We start from the raw sequence: 18,145 nt of genomic DNA on the forward strand, positions 1-18,145 counted from the left end.
GGTACTGAGGGCATCTATCATGAGTACCATGAACCCATGATCCAGAAGTACCCAGACTTTTCAAATGTGCGTATGTCAAGAGGCATGGGTATTGTCTCTGGAAGTTCCCAGCTCTTGCTCCCTACACATTGAGTAACTCTTGCAAGCTCTTACATGAGCAGCAAAAAGACAGACGTGTGTTCAAAGCCTCCCAAACCATCAGGACTGAAGCCGTCTTACTCTCTGCTTCTGCGAGCACAGGAGCCCCATACCTCCAGGGTTCCTGGAGAAAACGCGGCGGGAAGGCTGCTCTGCCGCCCGTGCTTCCAGTGGTGCAGCAGGCTCTGCTGGGCCCGCATCCTCTCCCGCTCCCTCTCCACCAGGCGCTGGCCCTCGCGCAGCCGCTCCAGGCTCTGCTGGTAGTCCTGGAGCTGCTGGTCCAGCTCGCCCCAGCTCCTGAGCAGCAGCTCCTCCTGCGCCCGGCACTCCCTCTCGCGCTCCTGCAGCCGGCTGGCCCGGGCCTCCTGCTCGCGCTGCTGCTGGTCACACCTACGGAGCCAGCGGTGCTGGTCTTGCTGGAACTGGAGCTGCAGCTTGTGGGTGTCGGCCAGCTCCTCCTGCTGCTTCTCCAGGCTGCGGGACTTCTGGTCCTGAAAGGGGCTGCCTCGGAATGCGGGGCCCGGGGCCAGGCTCTCCCGCTGTTGGAGAACCAGCCTGTGGATCTCAATGTGGCTATCCTGAATGGTCAAGGCGGCCTGTCAAAGCAGAGGGCAAGAAAGCAAAGGCGTCCGTATTGTCCATGCCGTGAGTTGGCAGCACCTCTACACGTGAAAGTATGACCGAATGATTCTCTCTGAACACTTCTCTCCTTGCTGTAAGTTACCTCCCGAGATTGGCCTTGGCACTTCAGACAGGCTTGTCTGCATTTCCTTACTGGTACAGTCTGAGATGTATACACAAAAGAAATAAAGCCCAAAAGGAATATTCTCTCCCTCCTTTGGAAATGTGGTTTGTTGATGCTGTTGGATAATATTTAAGCAAGTGTTCTGAGTAAGAATTCAGTCCATAAATTCACAAGACTCCCTTTCTGTGCTATGCCACATTATCTTTCCGAGGTCTTGACAGTCAATAATTCAGGAGAACTTAAGAATCTATATAAATCTGAAAGTACCTTTTGAGTCTCCAACCAGAAATTACTTAAGCTACATGACATACGTGAAGACATAAAAGTCAACCATTTGGAAGCTTTGCTAAGTATCTTTTTTTATCATAGCAGTTAATATCATATTTAGGAGATATATAACTGGTAAAGCTTGTCTCATTACTGTTGTTTCTTTGTATTATAGCAGGAAGGCCATGCACAAAACACTAAGCTGAAATTCATCTGTTTGATAGAATGCTAAAGGGAGGCTGGAATGATTACGGGGACATAGATACTCTAAAACCCAGAGGAAATTACCAATCAAATTTTTTTTAAAAAATTGTCTTTGAGTTATGGTATCTACCTATTAAAAGTTTGGCAGTATCACGGGAAATAACTACCAACTTTCGGAAGGATTCCACATAATAAAAACAAAACAAAAAAATGTGAATGCCCTTGGAAGCTTTTATTTTCAAAAGTTCCCATTGAAAGCACAAAGAAACAGAGAAGGGACAAATTGAAAATAGCCACAGACTGGGTATGTGTGTGTCCTGTGACTTGTTATAAGAAATTATTACCCTCCAAGGGATAAATTCTCATTTTCCTTTCCTAAAAATTTAAAAAGCTATCCATGTAACAAGTGCTGAGAAGATGGGGATATGACCATTAGTTCTTTAAGTCAGCAGTTTCCTATACTCTTGAAGATTAAAGAATTAAAGCATACTTTAAATTAGTATTTGTTTTGGAACAAGACTCAAAAATGTATTCAGTGAGGTCTTTTGAAATGAAATGTTTCTAAATGTGAAAATCAATTTAAAATTGAAATTCACATGAATATTTGATTAATGTCTTTCATTATTAGAAAGAAAACAGCGATACCATTGAAAATAGGTCCTAATAACTTAGATCTTTAAATATGAAATAATAAGCCATTCAGGACTCTGCTGACCTGGCTAAAGCAAACTGTAGACTGTACATCACCAGCTAATTCTAACAATTCCTAAGGGCATCAGCAGAGTAAAACAAACAAACCAACAAATCCAATATTCTATATGCCAAAACTTCCATAGGCAATGGTAACTCTCAGGTAAGGATTACAATTAGACTAATTAAACACTAACATGAAGTATTTTTCATCTATGTAACATTTGGGATAAAACAACTCTCTTCTGTAGCACAGGGGTGAAATCTGAAGATTGGATATTCATCTGCACATTTAAAGTTTATGTTTACATGTAAGACAGAGAACAGCACTTACTTTTCAAGCATAGGGAAATTCCCAATTCACTCTCTTTCCCTTTTTTAAAATTATACTGAACTATAGTTGGTTTACAATGTTGCATTAGCTTCTGCTGTGCAGCTAAGTACACACATACCAAGTCTCTCTCAACTTCTCTCTGGTGAAGTGTGTCCTTTCCTTTCTGTCTTGCCTGTACCTCATCTCTAACTTTATTCTTCTAACATAGAGATCAAATTTCATTTTCATCTGATTCAAAAATGCTATGTAAAAAACTTTAATCATGCATAAGAGATTCAGCTTCAAAGGAGATGGCTGTGCCATGAACAGAAATCTTTCAGAGTACATACCCTTAAGCCAGCTCAAAAGCTTTGGTTAAGAGGACACACTATAGAGTTTGGTATTTGCTTCAACCTAATGTTCCAAAAACTAGGTCATTTAGGTCACCCAGCTTTTCTGAACCTTGAATCCACAGAGGGCTGCACTTAAGGTTGAAAAGAACAGACAGAACCTTGTGAGTTGTTTTCACCTGGCAAACAAGCTGGGACACTCAATGTTTTCATCTCCCAAAAGTTAATGAACTGCACTCACACTATATTCCTTCTCAGTTAAAATGTAGAAGAATATTTGTTTTATATGAGAAATTAATCTCTAAGAACATCTACCCCAGACTAGCATATATAATGTAAGACATTAAAGGTATTCCCACTAAATCTTGAATAAGACAAGGGTGGCCACTATTATTTACTATTTAATATTACTATGGCCACTATTAAGACATTTCAGAATTTCTAACCAAAGGAATAAGTCAAGAAAATAAAATTAATTTAATTATTGAAGAGTAGCCATAATACCATTACTTTCAATTTTTTACTTTCTACTTTGAATACTCCAAAGAATCAAAAAAAAAAAAAAAAAACCCTGCTAAAACAAAAATTCAATGAGTTGGCCTATTAAAAAAAAATTCAATACTTGTATTCATACCAGCAACCAATATTGGGGAAGCATAATGAAAAAAAGAATATTCTGTTCACAATAGGAACAGAGACAAATATCCCGGAATAAACTTGGCAGAAAAAAAGTACCTACATGAAGGCAACTACAGAGATTTCCAACAGAGCATAAAAGAACATATTCTCAGTCAAGAGAACCAATTATTGCCAAAGTGCCAATTCTCCCCAACTTAATTCATATAGTAATATTTTAATTAAACTACCTCAGTATAAGTTTAAGAAATTTGTCAGAGTGATTCAAAAGCTTTTATGAAAGAACATTCAGATATTTAAAAGAGTGGTACTTATCGTAATAATCTTAATAGATAAGATAATGGTACTAGATCAAGAATAGGCAGATGATCAATAGAACATCAGAGACATCTTGATGCAGTCAAAGTATTGACTCAATAACAAAAGAGCAATGTAGCATGACTATCTTTTCTGATGAAAACTTAGTATCAGACTTTATTTTCTTTTAATATTCAACAGATTTAAGATATGAAATCTGAATGACAATAAGCCAGTGGGGGCAGGAGTTTAATTTCAATAGTAACCAAAAAATGCAAATTAAGGTCACGAGCTACCTTGACTTATTTTCAAATTGAGGAGAAGTAGAGAGGGGTGCTAATTATTTTGACAATGTCTTTCAAAAACTGATTTCAGTAATTTATCCGAAGGACACACTCAGATATGTTCAAAGAGGTCAGTGCACAAAGACGTGTGCTATGGTATTATTAACAGACAAGTATATGTGTGTTAGTCACTTAGTGGTATCTGACTCTTTGTGACCCCTTTGTGGCTTGCCACGCTCCTCTGTCCATGGGATTCTTCAGGCAAGAATACTAGAGTGGGTCGCCATTCCCTTCTCCAGGGGATCTTCCTGACCCAGGGATCGAACGTGGATCTCCCACATTACAAGGCAGATTCTTTGCCATCTGAGCCACCAGGGAAGACATAAACTATGAGGAATGGATTAATTCCATAGACCTGAATATTATACACCCATTAACAACTGTGCTATAGAGACAACTGATGAATAGAGAGGTACAGGCTCCAAGGGTACACACAAAATGATTTCTAAAAACTGGAGGGATACATACCCCCAGACAATAGTAAGTCTCTCCACAGAATCACAAGTCATTTTAGTTACATGTATCAAGATTTTTCTATAAATTTGTCTATAAACATTGCTTTCACATCATTTAAAAATATTTTTTAACTCACAAATTGAGCAATTGAATGTATTCCGCCTTTCTTGTGCAAGACTTAGGGGATCATCCAGCCACAGAGCCCTCATTTTTAGGGTGCCTGTCTTTCCTGGACAGACAGGGAGCCATCTGATGGTAGACCCTGTGGGCCACTTGCCCTTTTGTGCTCAGCCTTCGTCACAGTGCCTGGCCCAGGGAGGGTCCTCAATAAATGTTAGGCGGATGAACCAAGGAAACGATGGAAGAGCGTGTGAATTACTGACTGCCCCAAAGGCCTAAGGCCACATGTGGAAGTGAAAAGAGTTTAGGTGTGAATTTAAGTTTTCACCAGAAAATGTGAAGTCATACTACACTCACTTAAGAGTTTCATTGCAAACTTCCAGCCAGATCATATTCATCAATATTTTTTAAAGATATGAACTGTTTTATGGCTTCAGAGAAGAATGGTATATAAACTACAGTAATGGTGATGCCTCGTGATTACAAAACCAGGTGAAGCTCAAAGCATCAGCAGAGTTACACTTGGGGTAGAGGTGGAGGGTTGGTGTTCTTTTAAGATCATTCATTACCTCTCAAATGTTCTAAATTTTAAAGTCTGGGACTCATCAAATAAAGTGAATTGCATGAGGGAAAACATTCACAGGGTCAGAGCATAGTTACCTGAAGGCTATATAAGAGACGAGTTAAATTCTGTATCGCTTGTATAATCTGAAAAATAAGATTGTGAGTGTCAAGTTTTTAAAAAAGCATTCATTATGCGCAAACAAAGAAAGGATGGTGACATATTTAAAGTATGCAGAGCTCACCTCTGACTGCAAAGAACCTGGGAAACTTCTATATTCCACCTAAAATACATAAAAACATAAAGAAAATGAACACTCACTTCACTCTTAAAAGGCTGCACTGCAGTGTTCCACAGTCTATGACCTCAGGGAAATCACTGCTCTCGCTCTAAAACTCTTCCATAGTGACCGTTTCCTCCCAGAAAGCCAAGTATAGAATTCAACCACCAAAAGAAGAAAGAGAGCCCCCTCTGGGCAGCCTTGGTATCTGAGCTGCACGGGCACTTCCTTCCAGATGCACTCAGCCCTCCCTTAAGACACCCAGGGAAGATGCTCGGGGAACGCTGTAGGCTCAAAGTGACCACATGTACCTCATGCACGCAGCGTTGTAAATGGTGCTCTCTGCACCCAGGCTAGTCTTTTGGGCCAGGCTTGTATCCTGGAGGCCAGGCTTGGAAACTACAGGTCATCATGCCCAGTCTCTAACTCACTTTGAGATTTGGGAAGTCATAATTGCCGCTGGCTGGAAGGAGAAACCAGACCCAGAGGCAGCGCAAAGGACAGCACTCAGCCGGCCAGCATCCTCCCGCTGAGAGCGCCCGGGGCCCAGGCACGGGCACCTAGGAGAAGCCCTGGCAGCAGAGGCCGTGAACAAGGCCACAGGAGACCATGTGCTCCTTGGGGGGTGGGGTGCATCTCCACCTGACTCCCTGCATCTCCCCTGCATACACTGAGAGCACATGCGCATAGTCAGGGCTTCCAGTTTTCAGAATGCAACATCTGTCCATTTGTTCCCTGTCTCTTTTCTCTCGTTAGGATGCAAGCCAAGGAGTAGCAAGATTTCATCTGTGTATTCAGTGCTGTGTCTGCAAACCTAAGAGGGCTGCTTGGTGTGTAACGGACACGCACATGCCATACTATAGATAAAGAATGAGCAGCCACTGTGTCCTCCACACATCACACTGCGGGGATCCTCAGAGTCGCTGCCTTCCAAGGGCCTGCAGCCGCCTGCACACCGCTTGCAGTCTTGTCTGAGCAGCTTTAAATCAAACCTCAAGGAACAGTTCTCAGGTAACCTGAAACTTGTTACATTCAATTAGTTCAGGCTGATGAGGCCACTGTGATGAGCTAGCCTGGCCTTTTCTCCCTACCCTCTCACTCCTCACCCCACACTGCCCATGAAAGCTTTCACTACCAAGCAGCATCTCACACAGGGGAAGGACAAATGAGGGGAAAAGAGATGCAGCTTATTCATTAGAGCTGTGCCCCACCCTCACGAAGATAACAAGAGCCGAGAACTCCCCGTTCCATAGTGAATTCTGGAGTTCTCTCCACTCCTGGTTTAGACCCTGCGCTACACTCCACTGCGTTTGTAAGACTGGACGGGACATAATTTTTATACTCTATAAAAATTAGAAACACAGAAATGAATTGGATTATGCCACACGAAGTCACTTATTCCCAAGATTCACTAAGCTTGACAGGAGACAGGAATTTTGAAATGTCATCTTTTTAATGGAGTTGGCCCGCCACCTTGTGGGGAATGTGCATAGCTGCATTAGGTGCTTTACACATGGGATATTTTGACATTTGGGTTACAAATCCGAAATTTTGAAAAATTTTTTCAGAAATGCTTTTTTAAACCTTACCATATTAAGAAAGATAATTACAAAACAGCCATCATATACTTCTTTAAAGTGTGATTTCAAATGATTCTGCTCTATAGGTCAATTCATTTCTCAAAATGCCTTATTAATGGCAAAATTTTCCAGGTAGGTTCATCCAAAGAGGAACCTGGACACCTCATCTCTTACCTGGGACTGAATCATGGAAGGGGAGGACTTTAGGGGTGGAAGCCACCTCAGCTTTCCATTCAAAACTAATCAGTCCTTCCCCGACTTCCCTCCTCTAATAACAAAAAAGCAGCTGGAAACTACAGACTTGAAAGTGAAGTTTGCCCTGAAAAGAGCAGAAGAGCAGGAATGTTTAAGATAAAAGAACTTAGAGAGAGCTTATAGTCAGAATAAGTGGAGTGAAATCTAATGACTATATTCATTTTGGCCTATGAAGTTTGAAAAAGCACTAAATCACAGCCATCTTTTCTATGGCTCTTAAAATATCTTTGATTCCTCAGTCATATGTAACATACACAAAAATATCTATGAAATATAAAATGTTACATAATTTACATAAGGATCTGACAGATGTCATTTTACCACATTAACACACTGTGGTATCTGTAATGCACCTCATTCAATTTTAGATAAAGTAACTCTTGAGCCCAGGTAACCCTGGGAAGGCCCACTAGCCACCTCCCAGAATCAGGTTCTTATTCCCCATCTCTCTCCGACATCTCAGTTTCATCTGATGTTAATAGGAAATTTCATTTTAAAAGACTGTGTTGTAACCTATGTGTATAGTATGCACAAAGAAAAGGTGATGCTGCAAAGCAAAAGCTGACTAGGTTAACTACAAGACTATCAAAAGGGCAGGTGACAGTAAGAGTGGGGAGAGGACAACAATCAGAAAGGAGCAGAAGGTAAAAGAAAGTGAAGAAGCCGGGACGTTCCAAAGTCAGAATTATTTCGGCCACTTTGGCGTCACCTGGCTGCATAAGGGCCTGCAAGCCCAGGACCACCTCTCAGCCAAGAGGTACTAAATGTCGTGGGTGAAAAGCTGGAGGTTTGCAGGGCGGAAAGTGAGACCAGAAGCAAGAGCGCAGACACACAAATAAACATTTGAGTTTTCAATCTTTTTAATAACTTTTCATTTGTTTCTTGGTTTACACCTATACGATATCAGAAAAGCAAGAACATTTTAAGAAAAAAGGCAGAAAGTTTAAGTACGAATACTGAAGTAGAGAACAATGCAGAAAACACTTGCGGACTATTCACTGCCGAGGACAGACCAGGAGCTGAGATTGTTTTATTACACAAAATAACCGGTGCCATTTACTAGCAAGTCAGTTCACAATACCTTCTCCCCCGCATCAGAAACCGCCAGGTCGGTTCCCACACCCTGGGTCCCGGCATCCACATCCCAACAGCCTCTTCCTCCTGTCCCTTCTGTGACTAGTGCTGGAAGCACATCGTTGAGACAGAAACAAAAAGGACATCATCAAACATCAGCCAGCGGACAGGGTCCTTGGTACACAGCTGACACATATTCCAAGGTAAGAAACATCGCAACGTCACATGTATCGAACATTCTTCTATGAGGTGCTAAAACAGAGCAGAGTAAAGTGCAGAGTCCCTGCCCCCAGGGAGCTTACACACTAGTAGGTGCCAATCTGACCCATGGCATCCAGCGTTTTTACTTTTCTTTCTTTCTGGCAGAGAGATGTCTGTGTGATGTCTGTGGGAGCAAGACGGTAGGATTCTGCATCTCATTTACTAATGGGGAAAGAGGCCTGGGGAGGGTCAAATAAAAACAGGCACAGCAGAGGAAAAGCAAGGGCTGGCAGACCAGCTCTAAGGAGACAGGTCTGGGAAGCCTCCTTCAGGGCCGGTACAAGAGCAGCAGGCCATAAACAAGGGAGAAAGGCATCCAATAGGAAGAATGAAGCATCTTTCTAGGCAGGTGAAGATGGCAAAAACTGCACAAGCTCAGAGTCATGAAACTGAGAAGCTGTCCTTATCTCCAAATAACTTACTAGTAATATTTTCAATGCTTTCCATGTGTGCTTCTTCCCTTACAATTCTTGCTTATGCTGTAAATTCACATACACTATAATTACTATATACTTAATGTATGAAAACACAGAAATATTTTTAGCCCAGAAATATGTTTAAGTACCAAAGAGATTTCACTCCATCCATTAAATCTCCAGTGGTGGGATTTTATTTATTTTTTTATCCACCCATGTGAACTCAGTTAAAATTTATACCATGTTCATCCTGCACAGATTAAAACTAGACTTTCCAGAGCCCTTTCCCACACAGAATTTCACTGGAACCCTCCCCAATCAGGACCTCGTGAAATAAATATTCATTTGTGACACTATATTTTTTTCCCCTTGGTACTATCTTGGAACTTTATTTCTGATGAAGGAAATACTTTTTTATTTAAGTTAATTAAATAATACTTAGATCTCTGGAAAATGAGAGCCCTCTATAATCCCAAAGGCCTCTTTTATTACGAAAAAGCTTTTGTTTATGCAGAAACTGTTTCAAATTATATCAGCTAAAATTTAAGTTCATTTTGCCCAAGCTGGTCAATACTTCCTCTATAGTGAAGGGACACTTTATAGAGATTTTTCTGGCACTCAAAAATGGTTCAACACTTGGATATTATTCCTAACTCTCAGAGAGACGCCAAAAGAATTAGCCATTCTCTCTTGTCCCCCTCATAGACATGAGGACCACCAGATAGGGAAAGAAGCTGACGGCGAGCCAGATGAAGGCAAGAAGAGTGGAATGGATCAGGTCCCTCTGCTCCTGTATTCTCTTTCAGAACAAAGAAGAGGTCTTCATAATTTCACAGGAAGTAGATTTGCCTGTCTACCTGATTAGGTATACTGAGGACTGAAAACAGAGGGTCTTGCTTGGTCTGTAATCTCAGACTGACATGGGCCTAACTTAGAAGGACCCAGTCCTTGAAGCCTGTCATAGGACTAACCCATCCAGTTACAGACTTTTTGTTTAGGAGAGCGGTTTTCACCCTCATCAACTCTATAAGGAGCATCAAACTCCGGTAGCACTGTGTCCCAGTCCAGCCCCAGCACTGAACACCAACCTGCCCCTCCTCTACAGGAACCCTGACATCAGGCCGCTGGGAACAGGCTCTGGATGGTTCTAGCAGATGTCAGGGGAGATGACGGCCCGGTCTGATGGGAGGTGGGTGCGGCCTGTGCTCGGAGCAGCTGCCGGAGCTGAGCGGAGCCTCTCCAGCTGTCCCCGGGCTGAGGCTGAGAGCGGCAGATCCCTACTCGTATTTTTAGCTAGAACTTCCTCAATGGCATACTGAGGTTCTTCTTTAAAAAGGAAATCACCCGGGGCAGTACAACTCCCCTGACGAATCTGGGCTGTGTCGAAATGAAAAACATATGTGCACATTCTGAAAATAGAAACCCAGGATTAGATAAAGTAGAACCCAAGAGGGGAAAATAATTATTGGTGCTAGTTTTAAAAAATGTATAGAATTTTAAAACTGGACTGCTTCCATTCATGTCTTAATTAACCAAGGGATGCTGTTAAAGAAATTCTAAGGCAATTTAATCCGCCAATCTCTAGCTACTAAAAGACATCTTATTATCTTGAGCACAGAAGACCTGGTGGAAGCAAGGTTTTTAATCACCAGGATATAATGAAAACTATGTGCTTCTATCTCAAAAACCTCTAGCGAACTAAATATTTAGCTTACAACTACACATATGATTAGGTTTTGAGAAATTACTGAAATCAACTTACTACATTCTATTTTTCTGTATTTAAAGTCTTCTGACACACTGTTTAATAAATGAATCCCGACCTCAAAGTATACAATGTTGATCAAGAATCTTTTGGCGCTTCTAAATGTCATGTGTGTGTACATGTGGGTGTGTGTGTACGTGTGTCTTGCATGTGTGCATGCACGCATTAGATTCCAGTTTTCTGAGTTTGGTTTTCTCAGTTGACCATATGAGATGAAGGTAAAGGACTTACTCTTTAATGAACTGCAGGGACCCTTTTCCAGAAAAACCCCAAAACTGCAAAAGCTCTTGCAAGACTGCATTCAGTTAAGTCACAGCCAACACCAGGCAGGGCAGGGTTTGGGGAAGGCCACTGCTTGCCTGAGTAACCTACGACTAGGCAGCACCACCTGCAACTATTCTCTAAATCCTGGTCCTTGGAATACGAGTGTCGTTATTTTAGGTAAAGTAGGCTAGCATATTTATTCTCAGGTTTTTTCCTAAAGAACATACTCAGCACCCTCCAAATCAGGGCACAGCTGTTGCCTTCATTTTATGTGCCCACTCTACGCTCCAGGTCTGTGCCCAGGCTCACTGCGAAGGCCACGTGCTCACTTACAAGCAGTAGATGATCCTGGTGCGTCCTGAGAATTCAGCACGTCCGGCAAAGCAGGTTCTCCACAACCTTCCTCAGGGGATTGGCATGCATCGCTCATTTGGGAAGCCTTCACTGCCACATGCAGACTCTCAGCTAAGGAGGAGAGAGAAAACAAAAGCCAATTTAAAATACACACACACACATTTTTTACTTAGTTCAGGGGTTAGCAAACTGTATTTCGCCTGTGTCTGTTTTTATATGGCCCAGGAGCTAAAAATGACTTTTACCTTTGTTACAGTTGTATTAAATACACATCCATGCACAAAGAAGATTGTGTTCCCAAAAACTGTACATGGCCTGCAGAGCCTAAAATATTTACTATCCGGCCCTTTACAGAAAAAGTTTACCCACCTGAAATTTAGACCAATACTTTCAGTATCATTTTATGATATAGGATTAATTCAATTTTTTTTAAAAACTCACAGTATAAAAATAATTCAAATGCAATTTTCAGTAAAATAGTATGCTTTAAAAAAACTTCCTGAAACTCAGTTAATTTAAATGTAATATCAGGCATTAAGATTTTCATACTTACTACTCAGAAATATTAGTTATTCTTCAAAAGAGAATTTCCCCAAACATGCCTTAAATAAAATACAGGTTCCCATTCCTGACTCTCAACCTACTGGATCAGATTATCCAGAGAAGAAAACAGAGGAGTTGAATTTTAAAGAGCACCAAAGGCTACTCTTGAGATCTGGTAAGAACTGGGAAACACCACACCAAGAAAGGCAAGTTTTTAATGACAATGAAAAGTTTGCAATTAGCATGGAGAATAGTATAACTCTGAGGATTCTACAAATATTTCTAAAACACTCTGTCCAGTGATTCGATTTAGCAACTAGTCATTGAGCACCTACTCTGTTTGGGGGCCACTGAGCATCTGCTAACTAATAAGATGAGTTTGCAGAGGAGGAAAGAGACATACAACTAACTCTACTGCAGGGCAATGCACATCAGCACCGAGTTCTACCACCAGGTATCAGAGCACCACAGAATGCCCAGCAGCACAGGCTAAAACTGCGAGCAGGTAACTTATGTGATAAAGACATCATCAAGGATAATGAGAGGGCCCCCGGCTCATGTCAATCCAGCCTTTGGGCTTTATTTCTAAAACCTCTCTCATCTCTACCCACGTCTCCCTACTTGCATTGCCAATAGTCCTGGTCTAGACCAAGGCCCCAGCCTCTCTCATTGTAACCGCTTCTTAACAGTCTCCAGGCAAACTATTCTCCTTCTGATCTTGTTTTCCATTCATCAACCCTCATTCTTTTCAAGACATAAATAAGATCAGGCTACACCCATGATTAAAAGCTTCCAACAACTAACTCTCCATTGGTTTTGGAATAAAGTCTCTCTCTCCCTCTCTCTTTAACCACAGTCTACAAATAGCTGCTCCCTGCGCACCCATAACACAGTCTCCTCTGCCTCCTGCCACCTGCCCGTCCTTCTTTCATTGAACATGCCAGCTCATTCCCGAGGTAGGGGCTACAAACTCACATTCTCTCAGCCCAGGAATTGTCTTCCCCTAGGTCTCCAGACAGTTGGCTTCTCATCAGTCAATTCTCACCTCAAAACATAACCTCAGAGAGTCTTCCCTGACCTCTCTACAGTAAAGCCTTCCCCTCATCCAATCCTACTATCTTATTTTCTTGCGGCTTTCTGAAATTACCTTGTTTCTTTGTGTATTGTTTACTAGAGATTTTTATGAAAGCATTACTCTTTCCTCAGTTGGCACCAACAATAGTGCACATGGTTCAGTTCAGCTGCTCAGTCGAGTCTGACTCTCTGTAATTCCACGGACTGCAGCACTCCAGACCTCCCCGTCCATCACCAACTCCCGGAGCTGCTCAAACTCATGTGCATTGAGTCGGTGATGCCATCCAACCATCTCATCCTCCGTCATCCCCTTCTCCTCCTACCTTCAATCTTTCCCAGCATCAGGGTCTTTTCCAATGAGTCAGCTCTTCACATCAGGGGGCCAAAGTATTGGAGTTTCAGCTTCAGCATCAGTCCTTCCAACGAATATTCAAGACTGATTTTCTTTAGGACTGACTGGTTTGATCTCCCTGAAGTCCGAGGGACTCTCAAGAGTCTTCTCCAACACCACAGTTCAAAAGCATCAATTCTTCGGTGCTGAGCTCTCTTTATAGTCCAACTCTCACATTCATACAAGACCACTGGAAAAACCATAACTTTGACTAGACAGACCTTTGTTGGCAAAGTAATGTCACTGCTTTTTAATTTGCTGTCTAGGTTGGTCATAGCTTTTCTTCCAAGGAGCAAGCGTCTTTTAATTTCATGGCTCCAGTCACCATCTGCAGTGATTTGGAGCCAAAAAAAAAAAAAAAGTCTGTCACTGTTTCCATTGTTTCCCCATCTATTTGCCATGAAGTGATGGGACCAGATGCCATGATCTTCGTTTTCTGAATGTTGAGTTTTAAGCCGGCTTTTCACTCTCCTCTTTCACTTTTATCAAGAGGCTCTTTAGCTCCTCTTTACTTTCTGCCGTAAGGGTGGTGTCATCTGCATATCTGAGGTTACTGATATTTCTCCTGGCAATCTTGATTCCAGCTTATGCTTCATCCAGCCCAGCATATCACATGATGTATTCTGCATATAAGTTACATAAGCAGGGTGACAATATACAGCCTTGATGTACTCCTTTCCCAATTGGGAACCAGTCTGTTGTTCCATGTCCAGTTCTAACTGTTGCTTCTTGACCTGCATATAGATTTCTCAGAAGGCAGGTCAGGTGGTCTGGTATGCACATGGTAGGTAAATGCTTAATGAACATCTGATGAATGAATGAGTGAGAGATTCTCCATCAGTGGACTCCACTTTAGATCACCTCTATGCCCTCCTCAGGCTTTCCAGGTAGCTCAGCTGGTAAAGAATCCATCTGCAATGCAGGAGATCCTGGTTTGATTCCTGGGTCGGGAAGTCCCCCTGGAGAACAGATAGGCTATCCACTCCAATATTCTTGGGCTTTCCTGGTGGTTCGGACACTGCAGAATCCACCTGCAATGCAGGAGACCTGGGTTCGATCCCTGGGTTGGGAAGATACCCTGGAAAAGGGCATGGCAACCCACTCCAGTATTCTTTTTTTTCTCCACTCCAGTGTTCTTGCCTAGAGAATCCCCATAGACAGAGGGGCCTGGTGGGCTACAGTCCATGGGGTCGCAAAGAGTCAGAGATGACTGAGCGACTAAGCACACGTGCCCTCCTTAAGAGCTCAGTTTCCTCAACCGTGAGACAGACGCCACAGATTCCATGATTTCTAAATCCTCTTCCAGAGGTAGTGTTCTGAGATTTCTAAGACAGAACTTACCTAATGTTTTCTGCAAACAACCAGAAAGTAAATATTTTAGGCTTTGTGGGCCTACTGCAACTATTCAGTTACCTGTTGCAACTATTCATCTTTGCCACTGTAGCCAGGAAGCAGCCACAGACAACAGGAAATGCATGGGCGTGCCTGTGACCCAACAGAACTGTTGCTATAAAAACACGTGGTGGGAGGCGGGACGCATTTAGTCTGTAATTTATCAACCCGTGTGCTGAATGACGGCATCCCCTGTGGTGGCTTTTTTATCTCCCAAGCCTTCAGTCCCTATTGTCACTTTCAGTCTATTAGCCCTATTTCCTCCCTAAACCTGTTTTTCCTTTGAATTTTATGCCACCAGATTACACCACTTACTGGCCCTCCTGGTTGTCATTCATCTACAGATTCTCAAACAACACGGCACCTGGCGTAAGTCCTCTCCCCTCCCCCAATGTTACTCTTGTCAAAATTCTCTGTCATTGCAACTCTATGAACATAGTCCTCCAACACCCTGGCCTCTCATCTCCCTAACTTTTTCCCCTTCATTGACCTCGTCCTCCCCTCTACCTCAGCCAGCAACTCCCGCGGTTAGGCCCTAGACTCTGTTATTCTCCACACTGCGCTCAGAGGGCTCCTTTAAAAACACAAATCAAGACATTCCTCTACTCAAAACTCTGTACTGCTTCCCATGTCACTCACAATGAAATTCAAAGCACTTAACCTTGATCTCATCTATGTGACCCGCGTCCTAGGTGCTCTAGCTCATCTCCTGCCACTCTCCACCCCTATTTCACTCCACCTGCCTGTCCCCTTTGCTGCTCCTCAAACAAGCTGGGTGCTCGCCTGCCTCGGGGCCTTTGCACCTGCAGTTCTCCAATCTGGAACATTCTTTCCCCAGTTGTCTACTCTGCTTTCTCACTTCCTTCTTGTCTGCTCACATATCACCATATCAAAGAGCCCTTCCCTGGTCATCCTATCAAAAACAGAACCTTCCCAACCCCATCACTCTCTATTCCCCTTATCCTTATTTTCCTTCATAGCACTTGAACCAAACTGACATTTTTTTAAAAAATATATTTTGCTGTTTCCGGAATCAGTAAGGACTCTGTCTCTGAATAATAAGGATTTATTCTGCTGTATCTTCAGCTCCAACACCATGACACGTGGCACATAGTAGCTGCTTAATAAACATTTTGGGAGTCTGTTGAGAAAAATCCTTTTGGAAGCAACTTACCCTCTTTCAGTGCTGCAGCCAGTAATGAGGCTGCCTGGGGAGGCTCTCCGGGGTCTGTTTGAATGAGGAGGTGGGGCTCTAAATGGACATCCTGATATCCACTCAGTTCTCCAAGTTTCGCGTAGATATGCAGCTTCTCTTCCAAATATGTGCAAATTTGTTGATCTTGGATACTGAGTATTTCTAAGAAATAGTATTTATCATTGAAAATTATCACATGAATACAACAAATGAAAACCCAGGCTCTAAGACAAAAATGTTGCTAATTAGCAAGCAGGACAGTTGAACAGGTCAAGTACAAGTCATTGGGTGGGACAAACATAGATTCAAATCCTAACTTTCAATATTTGGTGACTGTAGCTTCCAGCAGATGATTAAACATCTTCCACTGTCTCTTCTGTAAATTTGTTGTACCCAATAAATGTTCGTTTCCTTTCCAATTCCCCTAATTCCAGAAAACCTTGCAAAGCCAATCTTTGTTTATTCAGGCTGTTTTCTATTAAGACTAAACATGAAGCTCAGGAATGAAAATTGAGGCGGCACTGTCCATGATGAGCGCTTCCCACAAGGGAAAACAATGCCAGGGCTGGAAGGCTCGGCCTTCAGCCAGTCCTGGGCAAAACCAAACATACCGGTTTACGTTTTTGGTTTCTCAACATCCAATTTCTTTAACCATCTTCACATGCATCGTCTTCCTCTAATTTCAGCATGTCACAGAATTCTTAGAGCTTAAAGGGACCACAACCAGCAGCGAATCCAGGGCTTCTCAGTCTGCCTCAGAATCATCAGAGGGGAGTTTAAAATACTGGCGCGTACAGCCCACTGCCCTCAAATTCTGGGTGAGGTGGCTGAGGGTGAAGTCCAGGCATCAGAATTTTTAAAGACCTCTGCAAGTGACTCTAATGCCCAGTGAGAATCACTGAGCTCATTTAATTGCCTTATTTCACAGATTTGGAAACCAAGGACCAGAGCTACTGTGGTCCTTGTCCAAAGTCAGTCCACTGTGGCCTATTAGTGCTGGGATCTAAAATCAAAACACTAGACAAAGGGGTTTCCCTGGTGGCTCAGTGGTGAAGAATCCACCTACCGATGCAGGAGACACGGGTTCGATCCCTGGTCCAGGAGGAGCCCACGTGCCATGGAGCAACTAAATCCACACGCCACGACCCCTGAGCCTGCTGCGCTCTAGAGCCCGTGCTCTGCAACCAAAGAAGCTCCTGCAACGGCTCCTCTCCACCCAGGAATCTGTACGCGAAATTCAAACCCAAACACCACAACCAGAGAGCAACCCCCACTCAGCACAACTAGAGAAAAGCCTGGGCAGCAACAAAGGCCCAGCACAGCCAAAAATAAATTAATTAACTTTTAAACACACTGGATAACAGTTCCCATGCCTACCTGCACCATACTGCCCACAGCTACTGTCATGTTATATGCAGAATTTTAAACATATATATTTTAACCACTAAGGAGGAAGAGGTAGGGAGTCATTTTATTTGAGCACTTCTAGTGACAATAGATATTAATATGTATACATTTTTTGAGAGCAGTCAGGGTGGGCCTTGGGTGCACAAAATTAATTATTTAGTGCTGAACTCCTATTCACGCCACCTGGGCTTTCCCAGTCTCCAAGGACAACCGCGGGACCAGGAACGCGAGGCGCCTGCACTGTACCTTGACATTGCTGAATCTTCGCCACTCTGGCTTCAGCTTTCCTCCTCTCTTCATCTGACTCACTTGTCCTTCCCCCTTCTTCTTCTGGGCAACTTTAAAAGACAACAGTCAAGAGAGACAGCTGAAACCATACCCAGGTCTCTTTAGGTTCATTAGACAGACATGGGAACTTGGCAGAATTATTCAGAAAAGAAAAGTTCAGCATAAAAAGAATTCATCATGCCCCCTGGCCAAGAGATTTGGTTTTCTTGAGTATATAATGGAGCTTGAATAATGTAAGAGAGCTTTCAAAGTGAGCAGTTTAGGATGACTCAAATATTCCAACACACACACACATACACAAACATATACTTATACACACACAATACCAATGCCAGGAGTAGGTACAATTAAAAGAATACTTTTTGCTTTCCACTGCATTTGGGTATTTCCATTCTCAGTGAGGGTAAGCGTAGAGAGACTAGAGGCGGACGGAGGTAGGGCGCCAGGCTAGGTGGAGTGCAGTGGAGGTGGAGGAATTTTATAC

The 18,145-nt window shown here is 42.7% G+C and overlaps 1 protein-coding gene across 1 annotated transcript in view; it reads right to left on the minus strand.

The window, feature by feature from the left end:
- ARHGEF28 (Rho guanine nucleotide exchange factor 28) overlaps positions 1–18,145 on the minus strand; it is a 133,524-nt gene that overhangs the window by 40,459 nt on the left and 74,920 nt on the right. The window contains exons 20-26 of the mRNA XM_052659172.1: positions 17,620–17,711; positions 15,946–16,128; positions 11,351–11,482; positions 8,319–8,419; positions 5,367–5,405; positions 5,221–5,268; positions 252–734 (exon numbers count right to left, since the gene is read on the minus strand). Of these exons, the coding sequence (XP_052515132.1) occupies positions 252–734; positions 5,221–5,268; positions 5,367–5,405; positions 8,319–8,419; positions 11,351–11,482; positions 15,946–16,128; positions 17,620–17,711 (1,078 nt within the window). The remainder of the gene's footprint in view (positions 1–251; positions 735–5,220; positions 5,269–5,366; positions 5,406–8,318; positions 8,420–11,350; positions 11,483–15,945; positions 16,129–17,619; positions 17,712–18,145) is intronic.

The sequence above is a fragment of the Budorcas taxicolor genome, chromosome 20 (genome assembly GCF_023091745.1).
Source record: "Budorcas taxicolor isolate Tak-1 chromosome 20, Takin1.1, whole genome shotgun sequence".
NCBI lineage: Eukaryota > Metazoa > Chordata > Mammalia > Artiodactyla > Bovidae > Budorcas > Budorcas taxicolor.